This window comes from Sus scrofa, chromosome 1 (assembly GCF_000003025.6).
Source record: "Sus scrofa isolate TJ Tabasco breed Duroc chromosome 1, Sscrofa11.1, whole genome shotgun sequence".
Taxonomy (NCBI): Eukaryota; Metazoa; Chordata; class Mammalia; order Artiodactyla; family Suidae; genus Sus; species Sus scrofa.
In genome coordinates this window covers 128170722-128191535 of record NC_010443.5, presented here as the reverse complement: position 1 = coordinate 128191535, position 20814 = coordinate 128170722, and the positions used below count along the sequence as shown (strand labels likewise).

General features: G+C 47.2%; 1 protein-coding gene and 1 pseudogene across 1 annotated transcript in view; one reads left to right on the top strand and one right to left on the bottom strand.

Annotated features, from left to right (window-relative positions):
* TGM7 (transglutaminase 7) overlaps positions 6431 to 20814 on the bottom strand; it is a 31108-nt gene continuing 16724 nt past the window's right edge. The window contains exons 4-13 of the mRNA XM_013993107.2: positions 20221 to 20339; positions 17409 to 17537; positions 17131 to 17308; positions 13472 to 13610; positions 11973 to 12076; positions 11318 to 11560; positions 10534 to 10860; positions 9996 to 10156; positions 7445 to 7578; positions 6431 to 7200 (exon numbers count right to left, since the gene is read on the bottom strand). Of these exons, the coding sequence (XP_013848561.1) occupies positions 7041 to 7200; positions 7445 to 7578; positions 9996 to 10156; positions 10534 to 10860; positions 11318 to 11560; positions 11973 to 12076; positions 13472 to 13610; positions 17131 to 17308; positions 17409 to 17537; positions 20221 to 20339 (1694 nt within the window). The 3' untranslated portion in view covers positions 6431 to 7040. The remainder of the gene's footprint in view (positions 7201 to 7444; positions 7579 to 9995; positions 10157 to 10533; positions 10861 to 11317; positions 11561 to 11972; positions 12077 to 13471; positions 13611 to 17130; positions 17309 to 17408; positions 17538 to 20220; positions 20340 to 20814) is intronic.
* LOC102157827 lies at positions 13957 to 14431 on the top strand (annotated as a pseudogene).

Genomic DNA, 20814 nt, shown 5'->3' with positions numbered 1-20814 from the left:
GGGCCTTTGGCAGCTCTTGGGCAGTGGGGCATTCCCTGGCTGTGCTGTGGTGGGGAAGGAGCTGATGGGGCCTCTAGAGGGTGGCAGGGAACCACGGCCCTGCAGGTAGGAGTAACAGGGTCCCAAGACTATGGCTCAGATAAGAGCTCTCAAGCCTAGAACTCTGCTTGGCACCTGGGCACTCTCTTTTCTCCTGAAGAGTTACTTTCTGGGCATCAAATGCAAAACAGAACACACTCTGGATCACCCTTGGCATGACTTTTTGGTATTTGTGTTTTAGCGAAGATACTGTCTTGAGGGAGACCTGCTGTGTCCAAGGTAAAGCTTGAATAAAAGCAGTAGAGGAAGAAAACTTGGGGAGATTCATGGAGGGGTTTTGGAAATAGGTGAGAGGGGGGGAATGCCAGTGATGACTCTGATTCTAGCAACAAGTTCAAGTCTTTGGAAAAAGAAAAACACAGATGGGAGAACAGAGACCGAAGGAGGGGGATAGGCCTCCTCATAGGGAGGGGGTTGGGGAGTTCCAACCGTGCCTCAGCACGTTAAGAACCACCTAGTATCCATGAGGATGCGGGTTCAATCCTTGGCCTTGCTCAGAGGGTTAAGGATCTGGCATGTAGGTCGCAGACCCAGCTAAGATCCTGCGTTGCTATGGCTGTGGTGTAGGCCAGCAGCTGTAGTTCCAATTTGACCCCTAGCCCGGGAACTTCCATATGCCACACCTGTAGCCCTAATGATAATAACAATAATAAGCTTACTAATTCAATAGAAGGCACGGAAGGGGGAAGCATAAAAAATATAAATGGATACAGATGCAGAAATAAACCAAACTTTACCAGCAATCATAGTCAATGTAAAGTAACTTGTCAGTTAAATTTTCTGATTTGATTTTTTAAGAAAGCTGATTTTCTGCTCTAAAAAGTAGCATATTTAAGAAAGATGTTAGCTTGGATGTAGTTGAAGCTTGGATCTGCTGTGGCTGTGGCTGTGGCCAGAAGCTGCAGCTCTGATTCAGCCCCTAGCCTGGGAACTTCCATATGCCACTGGCGTGACCCTAAAAAGAAAGAAAAAAAGTAAAAAACGCGGTGGGATGGGGTGCGTGTGACCCTCGAAGCCCCTACACCCGCACCAACCCTACCTTTTCCTCCTGCTCCCCCTTCTTCCTGGGTCCCTAAACGTCTCTCCCCAGGAACCTCACTCACCAGCATCCGCCCTCCCTCCTGTATTTGGCAGTCTCTGTCCCTAGTCAGCTCTCAGGGTGTGTATCTCTCACATGTACAGTTCACTATCTGACACTCCTGCACCCGCCTTCCATCCAAATGGCATTCCTCCCCTCTCCCCTGCTTCCTGTGTCTCTGGTCTTGGCCATGGAGGATGGTGCCCACCCCGTCACTTGGGGGGAAACTGGGATGCCCTCATCCTTCACCTTCTTGCCCTCTCTTAGCCCAGCAGTGGCTGAGCCCCGTCTAGTCCAGCTGTGATTATCTCCTAAAACTGGCCTGCTCCCTGTACCCTTGGCCCTGCCTTCACTTACCTGGACGGCAACTCTTAGCCAGTCTCCCACTCATTCTTTTTCTAAATGAGTCACCAAGGTAAGTTTTATGAGGTGGGAATGTAACCAGGCTGTTCTCTGCTTAAGATCCAACAGGAGGAACATTCCAAACTTCTCAACATCACCTTCAAAGCCCTTCATGATCTTTCCCTTCTCACCTGTAGTCCAGGGAGAACAAACCCCTTCCGTTCCTGGGTGGAGACCTGCGCTCCAGGGTCTCTGTTCTCCCACACTTGCGTTGCTCCTTCTGTTTCTGAAATCTCTCCTCACTTGTCTACTTTCTGCATCCAGGTTCAAAGCCTCACCTCCTAGGAAGTTTTCCTGACATTCTCTCTGCCACACCAGGCTTAGGGGCGCCCCCCACCCCCTCATTCTCATTCCCTATTAATATATCACACTCAACATTATAAATACTTAACCTATCTTTCCCCCGGTCCCTCTTGAGGGCAAGCCTGTGTCTTATTATCATATTCCCAGGGCATAATAATGATAGTGGCTAATAGTAAAACTACTGGTAGAACTAACAAGCAATAGCTTTGAAATAACTGTTTAATTTAGCTTTTCATGTGCACTCAATCTTCACACCATTATTTAATGTCTTTAACATTGTCCTTCACAATTTACAAAGCTTTTTGTTTATTTCTTCTTCTTCTTTTTTTTTTTTTTTTTTTTTGGTGACCATATCTGCCACATGTGGAAGTTCCTGGGCCAGGGCTTGAACCCTTGCTACAGCAGCAACCCAAGCCACTGCAGTGACATTGCCAGATCATTAACCTGCTGAGCCATAAGGGAATTCCCCACAAAGCACTTTCTCATTTGATCCTCACAGCAACTCTCTGAGGGCATATGGGGCTGGCACTGCTGTTATTGTTGGTAGCATTTTGCCCCTGAGGGAGCCAGGTCATATGGTGAAGGAGCCAGGACTTCATCCTGAAGCATTTCGCTTTATATCATCAGGGAGCTGAAAACTACCAGCCAAGGTAGTTTTGAGGATGACAGTCTCACTGAACATCACGGGGGATGGGAGATGAACAGTCGGGAGATGAACAGTCAGGAAATGTGAGTGCTGACCTGGTTGTTCCTCTTTTTCCACAGCCAGAACATTTCATTTGCTTGTTTATCTGTGGGCATCAGTACCTGGCCAGACTGGCCCCACAGAGTTATTAGGATGAGGACAGAGAGGCAGGGTCACTCAGGACCTAGTCTTAGGGCTGGCTCTGCAGCAGTGACCACGGAACCCCAGCACCCTGGGGGGATGTCGGAGTGGGAAGGGAGATTTGAGGTTGTCAAACTTGTCCAGATGAGGTGGGACAATAAAGCCAGACAGGCTTCCCACCTGAAAAAAAAGAACACACTACACAGTACTTTTTTTAAAAGCCAATTTTTAGGTGGGGAGAGAGGAAATTATTTGAAGGGTCAACTGGGAAGGCAGAGAGGGCTAACCCCCCCACCCGCCTCTGAGGCCCCCCGGGAGGACCAGTAGGAACCCTGCGCACTGTTCCCCTTCCAGTGACACAAGTGTCACAGCCAGGGAGCTTTGTGCCACCAGACCTCCCAGACAGGAGGGACAATGACTAAACAAGGGAGAACTGGCACTCAGCAGATGGAGCAAGGTTTCACGTCTCTTGCAGGAGGGCGGGGAGCCACCTGGAACACAGCAGTGACAAGCAGTGATGGAACTCCACAGAAATGCCAAATGGCACTTAATGGGGACGGGCACAGCTGGCACACAGGGTGGAATGAGGGTTTGCAAGCACCTGCCCTTCCTGCACAAAGCAGCCTGCGAAAGCAAAATAAATTTAAAAAAACCAAGAAGAGGAAGAAGAGGGGAAGGGGAAGCAGGTGGTGATAGGAACCTGCAGAGCCTCAGAGAGGGGAGGGGCAGTGGACAAAGGTCACACCCTGAGACCCACGCAGGTCGGTCCCTTCCTGCATTTCTGGATTTTCTAAATTTCCTGTGATGGAGATGGGTCCATTTGTAATGATAACTTTTTAATTTTCTTATTGAGAAATAATTGAAAATCAGCTTTAATGGAAAAAATTAAAATCATTATAAAAAGAAGAAAAAAGATATAATTGACATATAATATCAAATAAGATTAAGGTGTATAGTGTGTTGATCTGATATGTTTATACCCTGTGATGTGATCACCACCACAGGGTCAGCTAACACTTCTTTCATGTCCCAAGATTATTATTTCTTTGGTATGGTGAAAACTTTTAAGATCTGGTCTCATGGTAGCTTTGAAGTATGTAATACAGTATTGTTAACTATGATCACCAGGCTGTATATGAGGTCTCCAGAATCTACTTCTAATTGGAAGTTTATGTCTTTGACCAACATCTCCCCAATTCCCCTGCCTCCAGCCCTGGCAGCCACAATTCTACACTCTTTTCTGTAAGTTCAGCTTTTTAAGATTCCATATATAAGTGATACTGTTCCCAGTGAAAGTAAGTAAGGTTCTTGTCTCATTGCAGAAAGAATGCAGAAATGAGATGGAGATCAAGGAAGTAAAGTGAGGATTTATTTCAGCAAGAATACGCTCTCTAGGGAGAGCAGCAGACGGGTGAAAATGTGCCCTGCATTTCTTTGGTGCCAGTTATGGGGAGCATACAAAGGGGCAGAATATTTATTGGGGAAGAAATGGTTTTCAGGGTCATATTTCCAAATTTTCATCCAAGCTCCACCTTCCCAAGGGGAGGAGGGATTTTTTTTTACCTTTTTTAGCCTTGATTGGAAGTGTCATGGGGTTAGTGCATGATGGGTACTTCTAATCTGCAAGGCTTATTTTATTGTAATGAGGGATAATAAGCAAAAGATTTCATTCTACATTGGACTGCTGAAGAGTCCTACTTTTCTCCACCTTTCTTTGCCTGCCTCCAGGACACTTATCTCCCCAAAATGTGTGGTTTCCTATCAGTCTAGAGGTTCCTGCATTTTTTTTGCTGCCCATGGGCCCCCGCTGTTCACAAGATGTGTGGTTTCCTGCCATCTGTTCTGTGTTCCTCTTTCTCTGCTCATATCTAGATGTCTGCTTGCTTTAACAATATCATACAGCATTTGTCTTTCTCTGACTTATCTCTCACTTAGCATAGTGCCCTCAAGGTCCACTCATGTTGTAGCAAATGGAAGGGATTCCTTCTTTCTCATGGGGGCTTAATATTCCATTGTATACATAGCACAGATCCATTCATCTGTTGACAGATTCTTAGATTGTTTCTAGATCTTGGCTATTGTAACTAATGCTGCATTGAACATGGGGGTGCAAATAACTCTTCAAGATAGTAATTTTATTTCCTTCAGTTATATACCCAAAAGTGAGATTGCTGGATCATACAGTAGTTCTATTTTTAATTTTTGAGGAAGCTCCAAATTGTTTTCCATAGTGGCTGCACCAATTTACCCACCAACAGTGCGCCCAACAGAACAGTGCACATGGGTTCCCTATTCTCCACAACCTCGACAATACTTGTTATTTCTTATTGTTTCCCTGATAGCCATGTAATGACAACTTTCAAAAACACAATAAAGGCGGGGGGGTGGAGAAAGGCCAGAAAGCTCTATGACAAATATTAGCAGAGATTTTTTTCCTGGGAAAGGGAAAGTGTCAGTGATTTTTTTTTCTTTTGTTTCTTCTCACTTTTCTATTCTTTCCAAATTATCTAGGATGAGCACAAACGATCTAGAGAACCCCAGGAAGAAAATACTCTTGTGATCTCTGTATGCGGGTGGAAAAAGAATTTTCCAGATTTAAACCAAGGTGTAGAAAAGACAAGTTTATTGAGGCAAGAGACACTGTTAACACAATGGGATGACTTCCTGATAATCAGGGAGAGCCGACTCTGGGCATATGACCATGTCTGTTTTTATAGCCCAGAGATAAAGGAGTGCAAGGAGTGGTCTTGCCATACACCTGTTGACCTGCTGATTGATTGGGGAAGAATGGGGTCTTCTGATACACTTGCTGGTTGGTTGGGGAGCATATGTTGCCCCTTAGGGGTAGGGTAAGGAGTGGGCCACATGCCTTTTCTGGTAGGGGGCAGGAAGGAAGGCCCTGGGGTGGGGAGGTCCTTAGGAACATTGTAACAATTACATGAGAAGGGTCTGGCAATTCTTACCTCGGCCCAAGGCTTTTAGAGTTTTATTTCTTGGAGAAGTCTTGAGGTCCCACAAACGTAAAAATGGCTCCATGTCCTTAAAACAACAAAAACACACAATAAGAAGGAAAAGAGGCTGAGGGAAGTCAGCTGACCTGGAAGAGAAGAAAAGAGGGAGAGAGTGAGAGGGTGAGGAAGCAAGAAGCAGAGATGGGTACAGGGAAAGTGAGGGCCTGTTTTGGGGGTAGCCCTCTACAGAGTGCTTCCCATTCACGCTGGGGCCACCCTGAGTGGGCTCTGCCCCGCTGTCCCCAGGATACCAGGCAAGCAGCAGTTTCTGGTAGGTCCCTGCAGTATTATAGTCACTGTCCTCCCACTGTCCAGGTCACCCTCCCCAGACCTCCCTCCAGCCTCTGACTGGAGTTCACTATGAGTTTAAATGGAGAGATCCAGGATCCAGGATTCCAGAGAGCTGATTTAGAGGAGGCTCACCTTGTGCATATTCTGTGGCTGGGGCCCTTAGAGGAGGGGAGAGAAGACTGGACAGGCAGGGGTTGCCCAGCCACATAGGTGGCAGCCAGATCCAGAGGAGACAGCAGTAGTGATGACATGAAGTGAGATCTTAATTCTCTGTTCAGGAATTGAACCTGGGCAAGCTGGGTGAAAACCAGGAATCCTAGCCATTAGACTAGCTAGAGGCTAAAAGTAGAATTACCCTGATTCTTGCTCCCTGTTGAAAGCAAAAGTGTTTTAATGAGGCAACCATTAAAGCAAGTACAAAGTTTATTGTTAGAAACACAGTACAACATGTGGAAGAGCACAGGGAGAAATAGTCTTGGTATCTAAGGTAGAAGCAAAGCAGTAATACACACCCAAAGGAGGACTGTGCCCGGGGGTGATAGGACAGTTTTTCCAGGTCTTTGTTTTCCTTTGGCCAGTTATCTTGTTTTATTTCTCACACCTAACCATACCCAGGGCCCTCCCTGATATGCATGTGCATATTTCGGCTGTGAAGGAACACAGAGCAAAGGGTTCTGGCACAATTATCAGGACAGATTATGGCCTGGTGCCCCTTCACTTTCTGACCTCACAGGAGTTTTGGGGTCCATCTGCCTCCTACCTCACCAGTAGCAATAAGTAGCTTGTCAGCACAGAAGAAGAAACACTAGTGATAAAGCTATTTTCATAGTCTCGTCCCAAGATGTACAGAGCTTCCTTCATCTTCAGGCAGGTGGCGGGAAGAGGCCAGAGAAGGAGTGAAAAACATCACAACCTTAGGAGGAGAAGTGAGCAAGGTGGGTCTGGAGGGGTAGGGTGGCTAGAAGGGCATCAGGAGGGGACAGGCAAGGGGCTGGGTGACTAGGAGTGCTAGAGGAGGTGGCGGCGAGATTTAAGAAGCCCGGGCTGCAGCAACGAGGATGTCCTTATAGCCCTTGATCTCCTTGATCTCCTTGCTGCTGATGAGGACTTGCAGTTGGCGGGGTCCAGCTTTGATGGGGTAGAGGTCCATTTGAATTTGGATCGTGCGTCCAGCCACCAGAGTCCCAAGGCTAAAAGTCAAGAAGGGCCTGTTCAAGCCTTGAGTAACTGTTGGGGTGGGTTAATCTGGTTTCCCCTCTTGGTTGGTAAGCACCTCCCTGCCCCTCCCCCACCCCCAAGCTTAACCGTCCCAGAGGGGGTTGGGAAGGTGGGGGCAAGGAGACACCATCCGGAAGACTGGAGACCATCTAATGACCCCACAAGGCTCCCCTTATAAAGATCAGCGTGAGGCAGGTAGATGGCAGTGGCACTTACTCTTTTGATATCTGCCCATTGATGAGGCCACTGCCTTCCAGCACCATGGTGCAGTGGGTCAGAGGCACGGAGAGGGTATTGGTGAGTGAGATATGGACCTTCAATGCTTTGCCCACCTCTGCTTTCTCAGACACCTGTGTGGAGAGAAGACGGGGATATCATGGGCAACTGCCCTCACTTGTGTACTCAGTTCAGCAACCTCACTTCCCCATCCCTCTGTTGGCCACCAGGGAGGGACTGCTTACTTGGAGCTAAGATGCTGCAGGGGAGAGAACGTAAGCCCTGAGTGTTCAGGGTTAACACACACCCTGACCTGTCTTAGAAGCTCACAGCACTTCAGAAAGCCACTGCCACTTGGGAATTGGAACCAAGTTGAAATCTACTTCCCTCCTCCTTGTTTAACTCAGGATGGCAATTAGATTTCAACTTAAGTGCCAGCTCTAATCCTTTAGTTGTGGCTTTAGGAATGCTATATTAAAAAGGGTCTTAAGAGCTCCCATTATGGCTCCCAGAAACTAATCTGACTAGTACCCATGAGGACACAGGTTTGATCCCTGGCCTCTTCACTCAGTGGGTTAAGGAGCCGGAGTTGCCATGAGCTGTGGTGTAGGTTGCAGATGTGGCTTGGATCCTGCATTGCTGTGGCTATGGCATGGGCCAGTGGCCACAGTTCTGAATGGACCCCTAGCCTGGAAACCTCCATTTTCTGCAGGTGCAGCCCTAAAAAAGACACACACACACACACTCAGAAAAAGGGTCCTAAGGTGGGGGGCAGTTCCCTGGAGGTTTAGTGGTTAGGATGTGACACATGCACCACTGCAGCTCCAGTTCTATGTGGGAACTGAGATCCCACATCAAGCTGCTGCAAGATGCATATACATAAAAAACAAGGGTCCCGAGGATGATCCAGAGTCAGTGAGAGTCGTGATTGATTAGTAGTGTCTGACACAGACAAAGGATAAGAGAGTGGTGTCATGTGTGCCATCCATGTGCCACCAGTGATGGCATTCTGAAGCCAAGTTCCCAGCATATGTTAATGGCAGAGCCAGAACGTGACTGACGTGTCCCAGACCTCAGCCAGAATCTTTCCCCCTGCTGCTTTCTTCATATATACCGGAAGACCCACTCTGAGTTTTCCCAGGTGAGTTCAGGGTACCACATGTGAGATCTGTGTCATAGGGCAGCATGGCCTTGGCCTGCGAGTGGGAGGCAGGGATTCCATCCTACTCACTTCTAGACCCCCAGGGCCTAGCACAGTGCCAGCCAAATGATGGATGTTTGTTAAATAAGAGTTAAGCTGAAATGACTCTGACCACCCAGATCACATTGGAGACATGTTCTGGCCCAACCAGAGAATCAAGGAGCAAGAAGAACACATCCTGATTTCTCTGGAATCCAAAGAAAAGAAACAAGTCCCTTGTACTCTAATGAGGGTGCCAACATAGAACAGGTCAAAATAACTTTGGAATCCAGTGTCATCATATACCCTTCCTGGGTCCCTTACCAATGGGAAAAAATTAATAGCCTACTTGGCATCTGATGGGTATGCATTGGATCCTGTATTAACCTGGGCTCTGAGTAACAGGCAGGGCCTTCACTTCAGCCCTCAGGCTTGTGTCTACACTCGCCGTTCTGACCATTGTTTGCCCCCCCCCACCCCAGCCCCCATGGACTCTGCCTGGCATCACTTGCACATGCCCAGGTAAAAACTGTCAGGCAACCAGAAGGTTTACAATGTGGAACTGCTCAGTTCTCGTCCTGGTGGGGGTGGATGGAGGCAGCTGTCCACAAATCTACCAAGTGCAAAGTCAGGTGGGGACTAGGCAGTGGGCAAGTCTTTCAGGTAGGAGTGGGCAGTGGGGAAATGAGGCTTCAGAGGAAGGGAAGCCCTGGTTATAGGAGATGGGGCTCATCCCTGCCCCCCTCTTTACCCTTCCTTCACCTCTATTTGTTCCTCATGCAGTGGCCTCACCAGCCACTCAAGCCTTTGAGCTTGAAATGCAATGCTCACCCTCCATTTGTTTCCCTCATTCTTATCACCCTGTCTTATTAGCAGTCACCTTGGGAATCTGCCCTGTGGTCTCTCTCAAAGCTCTCACCTCTACTCCATCTTTTAGGATCTGCCTTTCTTGTCTCTCTGCCTCTGCAGAGTTACTTCCTTACTTAAAATGCCTTCATCTGCACCTCATTTCTTCATGTGCAATCTTCTGTAAAATGTCACCTCCGCTGGGAAGGCTTCCCTTTGCACAGAGCACAAGAGACCATACCACACTGCAGTCTTTTTCTTTTGTGGCTGCACCTGCGGCATATGGAAGTTCCTGGCCAGGGATCGAACCTGAGCCGCTACAGTAAGTTTCTTAACCCACTGCGCCAGGCCAGGGATCAAACTCGCGCTGCTACAGAGGCAATGCCAGATCCTTTACCAGCTGCGCTACAGCAGGAACTCCCGTACTGTATTTTAATCATCTGTTTGGTGTCCAAGGCAGGGACCGTGTCTTGTTCACTGCTGTACCCTCAGCCCCTGGGCCCCATCTCTGTCCAGATGCCTTACCTCAATAGATAAGTCAGGAGGCTCCAGAGAGATATCTTTTAGGACCAGCATGGACCTCCCTGTCCCCTCCACCTTGGCGATGCCAGACACGCGGATCATCTTTTCATCCGTCAGCTTGTTTCTATAATTGTTGTAGGGGAGCAGGAGCGGCCACTCTATCACTAAGCACAGACAGATGGCATCTTGAGTCCAGGAATAGGTCTCGGAAAGAGGGAGAGAAAATGTGTATGTGCGAGAGAGGGGAAGATAGTTTGTGTTTGAGAGAAAATATGTATGTGAATCTAAGTTTGTGTGAGTGTGTGTGTGTGAGAGAGAGAAAGATAGCGCTTACCCTGTTCCCCTCATTCCCCGAGGTCCCTGCTGTGTTTCACCTAATGGGACAGCATTATATACCCAGTATTCAACCACCCACCAACAGCAGTTTCATTGCCTGATGTGTATGTGTGTGTACGTGTACGCACATGTATTAGGGGTGCCTTGTTCATGGCCACAAGCTCCTCTCCTTGCATCTGTCTTTCCAGGCCTGCCTTGTACTCACCCTCCCCAAAGTCCAGTGTCAAGTGTGATGTCTGCCTCCAGAGGGGCTCCCGGGTGCCACCGTTGTGCAGCAGGGTCTGTGCACAGAAGCGCACCACCAGTTGGATGGGCCCCTGGGGATGGGCCCTGTCTGTCACCCTCCGGGCGTGCAGCTTCAGCAGCAGGTCCTGGCCCCACTGGGGCGTCCTGGTCAGGTGGAGCTGCAGCTGCACTGGCTGGTTTTCAAAGCCCCCAGACCCCAGCAGATCCAGGAAGGGTGACAAGGTCCCCCTCGGGCCCAGCATTTTCTGGGAGGCCTTCATGAACACAGAGCGCTCCTCGGGGGATCCTGGCAGAAAGGAGAGCAGGACAGACGTCCGTGTGGAGGGAGGGATGGAGAGGACCAGTGATTTTCTTGGGGAAACAAGGCTCCCAGCAACTCCCAGACCCCCTCCTAAGGCCCCAGCCACTAGAAGAGCTGCTTCAGGAGACAATAGGGCATTGTGGCTGAAAACAAGGGGGTTGGTGCTGTCCAGGCCTGGGTGCGAATCCCTGCTCTCTCACAGTCCCTTCACTCCTTGGTGCTCAGTTCTGTCATGTATGGCCCTAGGATAGCTCCTTGCCTCACAGAGTTAGGCACAGATTAAGTGAGTTCCAGAGTATAAGCACGGGATGCTGTTCTTTGTCATTTCTGAGGAGGTGGTTAGGTGGTGGTTTTAATGTGAGAGCCAGCCTCATGCCCTTGGGGAAGCAGCACAAAGGAGATTACAGCAGCCCCCTCCCTAAGTCCCTGGGGCCCCAGGCACCTTCTGGGTACTTGTAGGAGCTGGTGATGTTCTGGCGCTGGTCCGAGCCTACCATCTTGGTGCTGATTTCCTTCCCGATGGAACTGGTTTTATGGGCCAAGATTTCCTGGGCCCGGCCATCCTCCAGCAGCCACACGACTTCATCGGCATTCACCTCGGCATACACGAATGCGGTATCGAAGGGCAGGTGGACCTCCCCTTCCCTGACGGCCTTCACGGAGGCAGGGCCACAGCGGAACAGCCCTGTGCAGGGAACAGGCATTGTGGACCGCTAATTGGGCTGCTGACACGCAGCCATGGGAGGAAGGGAGGCGGGAGGGGGAGGGGCTGTGGCATTAATGACCCTCATCTGGGGGGTGTCCTCCAGTCCCCATTAATTCATCTGATGCTCACAGCTACCCTGGGAAGCAGTAGTCATCATCTTCATCTTCCCTACTTTACAGGTGAGCAAACAACTGAGAGGATCAGTGACTCTCAGGTCACCCAAATGTCAATAGCAAAGTCAGCACCCTGACACAAAGTGCCTCCTCTATGACTTTGGAAAGGGGATGAAGTGGGGAAAGCATTGCTCCTTTCTGGCCTCCTGCTCACAGGGTCAGTCACCTGGATCGGGTCCCCACAGAGCCCAGACCCTTCTACCGTGTAACCCACTCACCACTGCTGGTTTGCTGGGGAGTGGGGTCCAGAACCTGCCACCCGTTGTATTCTGGAGGGAGATCTTTCCGGATCATCCAGCACTCGTTCCAGACGTGGAAATTCCTGCAGAAAGCAGTATAGAAAAAAGGACTCACATTTTCAGAGGATTTGCCAGGTATCAGACCCATACTGAACGCTTTATGTCATTGTTTCTTCTATTTGGTTACATTTTATTTGGAAGTAATTTCAAGCTTATAGTAAAGTTGCAAGAATAGTATAAAGAACACCTGTTCATCTATTGTTAGCATTTTGCCCATTTGCTTTTTCATGGCTTTCTTTCAGCGTGGATGTGGAGATTGCCAAGAATAGGGATCTTCCTTCTCTTGTACAATTATCAACCTCACACATTTAATGTCGATACTGTAATTTTACCTACTATATTGTCTATATCTCAGTTTTGCAAGTTGAACTAATAATGTCCTTTATGGCATTCTTGTCCACTCAGTCCAGGATCACACATTGCATTTGGTTGTCCAGTACCCTTTGTGTCCTTTGTTGTGGAAGGGTTCCTCAGGCTTTGTTTCATCCTGTTAACATTTTGAATATAGCTTTTCTTTTTTTTTTTAATGATTTTTATTTTTTTCCATTATAGCTGGTTTTCCATTACAGCTGGTTCTTTCTTTCCTTCCTTCCTTCTTTCCTTCTTTCTTTCTCTCTCCCTTCCTTCCATCCTTCCTGAGTGGCCCTCATTTTGGACTTGCCTGATGTCTCCTCATGATTAGAGTCAGGTTACATCTTCACAGACAAAATTCTACATAAGTGATATGTCCTTCTCAGATACACTACTGCTCATTGAACCAGAGAAGTTGTAGCCCTTGAGGAGCTCAGAGAGGAAGAGGGCTCCAAGGACAGCAGCTAGTTCTTATGCAACTCCAGGTAAGACCTGGAAAGTGGCTGCAAAAGCAAAAACAGGAAATCAGATATGGGGTAGAGAAAAGGAAAAGAACCGGGGGAGGCGATTAGAGAGCCAAAAATATATAGGGACACACAGAGACACACATGGATATGTACACACACACACACACACACAAAACACATGTACACCTGCAGAGAGGGAGTGAGGTGGGGGGAGGAGAAGTCAAGACAGGCTGAAGGAAGTGTGTAGAGGCAGCTAATTCTGGTTTTGTCCTAAAAGAGAAAGAGAAATGTAGAACCCAAAAGGCTCAAAGAAGGAAGAGTAAGATAAATACAGATTTTGAGGTCAGCATTCTGAGGATGCATTATCTATTCATTGGGTTGCCAGCTTCAGAAGACGTTATGCCATTGTCTTCTATCTCTGAAATGAGCTTGATGGGATGATCTAATTAGCCAGACAGCTTCCTGGGCAGAGGACTTATTCTCTGAGCATCAGCAACATTGTACAGGGCAATATTTCCTCGAGACCAGAGAGAATTGGGTCAGAATTGTCCTACCCTATCTGAAATGGAGTAGAGATCTATAAGAGACAGTGCCCCTTACCATATCTTGTCTCGTTTCTGAGGTGGTAGCATCTCTGCATTTTGGTCGTAGTAGGTGTCGATGGTCAAGTTTGCGTCTGCGTTGTGTGCAGAACGGAAATTGGAAACGACACGGGTTGGAACCCCTAAGCATCTCATTACTAAAGAGAAGAAAAGCATGGGGAATTACTGAGTTCGTGTCGAGGGGAATCATGAATCTCACATGCACACTTTCTAACTTTCAAGCTGGAAGAGAGAAAAAGGCCAAGATTCTTGGAAATCCATACTGGTAACTCCTTTAGCCTCAGAGCACATAACCCAGGCCCAGAACCCGGCTGCCTATCCATGTCTCCATTCCTTCGGGAGAAAATCACTTAAAACAACAATTAACAACAATTCAATTTATCATTTAGGGTTCCCCCCCCACTCAGCAGCTTTCCAAATTATAAACAGAGAACCGCTCTTCCGGCCCCAGGTGCTTCGGGATCGGCCGACCCGAGTACAGACATGGTGAAGTCGAAGAACCACACCATGCTTAATCAGTCCCCAGAATGGCACAGAGATGGCATCAAGAAACCCTGATCACAACGATATGACTCTCTTAAGGGGGTGGACCCCAAGCTCCTAAGGAACATGCACTTTTCCAAGAAGCACAACAAGAAAGGCCTAAGGAAGATGCTGGCCAACAATGCCAAGGCCATGAGTGCATGTGCTGAAGCTATCATGGTTCTTGTAAAACCCAAGGAGGTCAAGCCCAACATCCCAAAGGGTGGCAGCCGCAAGCTCAGTCGACTTGCCTACATTGTTCACCCCAAGCTTGGCAAATGTGCTTGTGCCTGCAACGCAAGGGCCTCAGGCTCTGCCGGCCCAAGTCCCAGGCCAAGGCTCTAAGGCCAAGGCCACAGCTGGAGGTATGGCTGCAGCTCCAGCTCTGGCTCCAGCTCCCAAAGTGCCCAGGCCCCCCACAAAAGCTCCACAATAGAGGCGTTTATCTGCCAATGTGAGGGCAGGACTGGTGTGATCCCTGGGCTGTCTCTATGGGGCTGGTGTCCTTCTGTGATATTTGTACAAATAAACCTGCAGCAGGATCTGTCAATAAAATAAAATAATAAAAATAAAAACAGAGAACCTAAACAGTGGATAATATGAAAGACAATTAAAAATGTTAAGCCTATGCTGTGGCTGGAAGAGAAGCTGTGTGACTTTAGGTGAGTGGCTTAACTTCTCTGGGCTTTAATCTTATTATCTGTAACAAAACAAAGAGTTGGACTGGATGATTTTCAGTTCTGAAATTTTGGATCTGTAATTCTTCCCAAGTAAAAGGGTTTGGAGGAGGTAATAAAGAAATTGGAGCACAGATGTAAGATAGACTTATAGAATCATGTGGAAGACATCAGCTACAAAAGGAACCTGCCTGTACAGTGAGGCAATGACCATATTTGGTAAGGCAACAGTACCCTCTTGTGGCTTCTCAGGAATCACACAAAGCAGACACTACACCACCACCACACACCTGGGCCCAGGGCCAGATGAAATTAAGCCAAGAACCTGTGTGACCTTGGGAACACGGGGGCCCCCACCTCTGCCAGCAAGGTCAGGAGTTTAGAGAGAGGTTTATCCCCCCACCCTTCTGCTTAGGAGCAGATGGTGCCCACTGAGGCTGCTGGAAGGATAGTTAACAATGCTTTAGAACATAAGAGAATTATTAAGATTGACCAATCTTTTGCTTTTGATTCATTCAAGAGCCCCAAAGAGCACAACCTGTCCACAATCACCTGCCCACTCCCAGCACATCCCCTGGGCTCTTCACAAACCCTTATCAGAGATGAGAGACCCCAGTGTTTTGAATAACCTGAGGCAGTGTGGCAGGAGCAGCCCTCCCCTCGCTCAATGGCCCCAGAACTCTCGGGCCTGGCAGTGGAGAGAGGCTCAGAGGTGAAGCAAAGATGCATACCTAGACCTTTTCCCTCTCTTTCCAGGGTCTAAAGGCCTGAGCCCCCCTCCCTAACAACTGCCTGGTTAGGGACATACCATCCCGAGGCAAATGTGGCTGTTCTAAATGCTGGCACTGAGCTGAGAGCATGTTCCCGTGAAAACAAATGAGCAAAATGAGGTCACTAAACTAGTACACTCAAATTTAAACCTCTCCACTGTCTGCAGCACCCGTACAGAACTGCCAAGCTATGTTGCCCCTCTCAGGAAAGTCTAGAATTTTGTCTTTGGCCCCTGTCTCTCTCCTCCCAGCCTGTGCCTCCTCATTCTCCACCTGGTTCAACCCACTCCACTCCTCAACCCACCGGTTCAGCAAACATTTCTGGAGCATCACAATACAACATGCCGCACTGTGCAAGGTACTCCTGCCTCTTGGGGAAAGACAGGCAGGCACCTCGGTGTTTTCCATCTTTCTCTTATTGTCACAGATAATCTGATCAACAACTTGGCCCTTACTTGTAAATACCTGATAATGAAGAAAACGTTGATGCTCCTTAAGGATAGTTAGCAAAGTGGTAAATCTCTAATTGTGCACCCACAAGTTCATTGCAGCACTATTCACAATAGCCAAGACTTGGAAACAACACAAACGTCCATCACAGATGATTGGATTAGGAAGATGTGGTATATATACACACAATGGAATACTATTCAGCCATAAAAAGAATAAAACAATGCCATTTGCAGCAACATGGATGGAAGTAGAGACTCGTCCTGAGTGAAGTAAGTCAGAAAGAGAAAGACAAATACCATATGATATCACTTATATCTGGAATCTAATATAAGGCACAAATGAACCTTTCCACAGAAAAGAAAATCATGGACTTGGAGAATAAATTTGTGGTTGCCAAGGGGAAAGAGAAGGGAGTGGGGTGGATTGGGAGCTTGGAGTTAATAGATGCAAACTATTGCCTTTGGAATGGGTTAGCAATGAGACTCTGCTGTGTAGCACTGGGAACTATGTCTAGTCACTTATGATGGAACATGATAATGTGAGAAAATAGAATGTGTACAGGTATGTGTAACTGGGTCACCATGCTGTACAGCAGAAAAAATTGTATTGGGGAAATAACTGTTTAAGAAAAAGAATATTCGAGGGAGCATAGAAACCATCATTTATCCCATCTTTAAAATGTTTTAAATAAAAACCATTCCTAATTTACAAAAAAAAAAAAAAAACCCACAAAAAAACAAAAAACAAAAACAAAAAAACCTCTAATTGTAACTGCTCAAGAATCTCTCTGAGAAGTTTGGGAGTGGCCTGCTCTGCCCACAGGAGAGATCCAGCTAACCCAGATCATCTGCTTGCACCTCAAGTTTCCCCCAATCTGTCTCCGACTCCAGGCTCACTTTGCACTGAAAAGCCTGAGCAGATGGCAGAAAGAGGCTGATTTGCCTCTGCTTTGGGATAAGCTCCTCTATCCAGTGGCCATTTTAGTAGTTGTGGAGCTGCTCCATCAAGGACACTGCGGAGTGACTGCAGCAGCTTAACCCCTCTCCCTGATCATTGCAGGATTCCTTGAGACTGTAGAGCGTGCTGGTTAAGAGCCGAGTGCTCACCACTCCTTAGCCGTGAGGCTGCATACAAGCCGCGGTTAACTCTCATGAAGTGGAGGTAACCCCACCTGGATCTCAAAGGGTCATCACTCAGAGTCAGTGAATCCACATTCCGTTCTCCCCCTCACTCACCCGTGCACATAACAGCTGCGAAGACCCAGCACTGCCCATACTTGACGGGCTGCCCGCCCCGGGCTGCCCACTGCCGCAGGATGGCCACACTGCCATTCCACTCCAGCGGGCTGACCCCTTGGGAGTAGTCCTCTCCCCAGTTCCCCTGCAGGACGCCGCTGTCGTCGTTGCTATTGATCTGCAGGGGACAGACAGGTGAGTTTCCGCGGTGCCAGGGGTGGGGGTGGGGTAGTGAGGACGGGGAGCTTAGGCAGGGCTGGGGGTGCTCCTGGCCTTACCATTGCGGTCACCACCCTGCAGACATACACCACGTCGTTGCGCTGGGAGCAGTCTTTGGCAGGGTTCTCTAAGAAGTACAGGCTCTTGTTCAGAATCTCAAAGCAGATATCTATGATGTCCTCTTCAAACTTCAGAGGGATTTCAAGGAAAAACAAAGAGTAAAACCATCTAGAATTCTGAAACCAAGTCAGTAACCCTGACTTGGTGGGTTGGTGTGTACGTGGGGGGGGGAGGGGAGGGGCTAAATATCAGACAAGGTCCTGCCTTCAAAGAGCATGTCAGTCAAGTTGGGAATGGATTAGATTCAGAATTCTGAAGAACTATCTTGTGTGGCTCTGATGGAAAATGCAAACAGAATTTGGAGAGGTGAGAGTGAGCTGAAGAGATTGGAGGAGGCTTGGAGCTGATGAACTTGGAAGGACCAGGTAGAGGGGAAGGAGGCAGGGTTACACCGAGGTTTTTGCCCACGATGGGTACCAAAGTTGGGCTTGAGATTTTCCTTGTGGAGGATTTGTGGGAGTAGGAAATGATCAGATGGATAAATATAAGGCCAGGCAGGTGAGGAGAGGGAGAAGAGCGTGGAGAACCTTGAAATCAGGTAGAGTTTTCAGTGCTGTGGTGTGAGCACAGGAGAAGCCAGTGTTGACTCATGATGTACCTTTACAACGTGCATTTGCTACAGGTGTGGTAGCCCTTTGGGCTGTGAAGTGCACTAGTCTTTTTTTAAATTTCAAAAAATTACACAAGTTGTTGTAAAACGGGAATCTGATCTTTACCAGCAAGGCTTCCTGCTTCTTGCCCCGATCACCCAGCTTCACTAACTCTTCCCTCCCGGTGTGTGGACAGGGCTGAGAAGGCAGTGGGAGGTGGAGAGAAATATCCCAGCCATGGCTGGTGGCTCAGAGTGAAAAAGTTGCCCAGAGCCAAAGGTACCCCACTCTGTACATTAACAGGATATTTGATGTTATTAAAGAATCACTGTTCATTATTTCAGTTAAAATAATGTTGGGTTTTTCAGAATACATCATCATCACTTAGAACTATATTTGGAATTATTACTGGATTAAATAATATGGTATCTTGCTTCCGAAAAAAATCTAGTGTTGAGGGGGAGGAATGGGGCAGCACACACCCTGGATGGACAAAGTTTATCTATAAAGGACCAGATAATATTTTAGGCTCTGCCGGCCTTAGGGCCTTAAGGGCCTCTGCAGGCCTCTGTCTTAACTATTCACCTTGGCCATTGTAGCATGAAAGCAGCCACAGATGATACCTAAACCAATGAGCATGGCTGTGTTGTAATAAAATGGTATTTAGGGTCATTGAAGTTTGAATTTTATCTAATTTGCACATCATAAAATATGGTTGGCCCTCCATATCTGTGGGTTCCGCATCCATGGATTCAACCAATAGGATCAGAAATATTTGGAAAAGGGAGTTCCCGTCGTGGCGCAGTGGTTAATGAATCCGTCTAGGAACCATGAGGTTGCGGGTTCGATCCCTGCCCTTGCTCAGTGGGTTAATGATCCGGCGTTGCCGTGAGCTGTGGTGTAGGTTGCAGACGCGGCTCGGATCCCGCGTTGCTGTGGCTCTGGCGTAGGCCGGTGGCTACAGCTCCGATTCAACCCCTAGCCTGGGAACCTCCATATGCCGCGGGAGCGGCCCAAGAAATAGCAACAACAACAACAACAACAACAAAAAGACAAAAAAAAAAAAAAAAAAAGAAATATTTGGAGAAAGTTCCAGAAAGTTCCAAAAAGCAGAACTTGACTTTGCTGCATAATACCAGCAACCATTTACATCATTTACACTGTATTAGGTATCATAACTATCTAGAGAAGATTTTAAATATATGGGAAGATATGCATAGGTTATATGCAAATACCACTTCACTGTATGTAAGGAACTTGAGTACGCCTAGATTCTGGCATCTGTGGAGGGGTCCTGGAACCTGCAGGTACTGAGGGATGACTGTGGTGTTTTTTTATTTTTAAATTTTATTGGAGTATAGTTGAATTATAATGTTGTATTAGTTTCAGGTGTATGGCAAAGTGAATTAGTCATACATATAAATATACTCTTTCTTTTTTCTCATATAGATTATAACAAAGTATGAAGTAGATTTTCCTGTGCTATACAGCAGGTTCTTGTTAATCATTTATTTTACCCAGTGTGTATATGTTCTTCCCTCCCCTCAGTGGTTTCACCTGTGGTAACACAAGACTGGTTTTGAAGTCTGTGTTTGTATCTGTTTTATATGTAAGTTTTTTGCATCACTTTAAACTAGATTCCACATATAAGTGACATCATATGATATTTGTCTTTCTCTGTCTTACTTCTCTCAGTATGATAATCCCTAGGTCCATCCATGTTGCTGCAAATGGCATTATTTCATCCTTTTTTTTTGGCTGAGCTGTGTTATTTTTAAAAAATTCTTTTTCAACAGTTTAAAAAGTATGGAAACCATTCTAAGCTCATGGGCCATGCAAAAGCAGGCATTGGGCCACATCTGGCCCACAGTCTGTAGTTTGCAAACCCCCAGTATAGATGAGACAAGAGTAACCATAAATTGATCACTATTGAAAGTAAGAGGTTCATGGAGGTCCATTATAGTAGCCTGTCTACTTGCATTATGTTTTAAGTTTTTCATATAAAATACTAAAAGCTGAAAAGGAAAGGCAACTCCCCTTCCCTCCTTGCATCTCTCACTGGATGGGAAATTGGTCCAGCACTGCACACTCTGCCTTTTTTCACGTCACTTCATGGGCTTAACAAGTGTTGTCTAAGACCCACATCTGGTGACAGTGTTACCTGCCCGTAGTTCCAGGGCCAGGGGGTGACGAATCTTTCATGACCCTTGTAAACAAAGCCGTAGTCCATCATGATATACTCCTGCAGCAGTATTTCGCTTGGCAGGTAGACATCGTCCTCTGAGCAGTTCAGATAGCAGAGGAGGCAAAGCCACAAACCAAGAAACAAACAGTAATTTAAAAAAAACAGTAATGACAGTATCTTGCTGGATAATCAGACAAGCAATGGGTGGATGGCAATGGAAATCAAAACTGGACCCCTTCAAGGACAGTGCTTTTCTAGAGGCCAGCAATATAACCTATACTTTAAAACAAGATTATCTTTTCCTGGGTATAAAAGCAGCAAACTTGTCACAGAGATTAGGAAAACATGGATAACTGAAAGAAGACAATGAAGATCACCCTTCCTACTACTATGCAGAGACACCCATCATTACATGTTGATACATCCTGGCTAGGCTCTCTTTTTTTGCACACACGTAATACACTTAGGATCACACATGTTCCATTTCCTAATCAATTTCACTTAATATCACACCGTGAACATTTTCATCATGCCATTAAAATTTCTTTGTAAGGTGATTTTTAGTGAGTA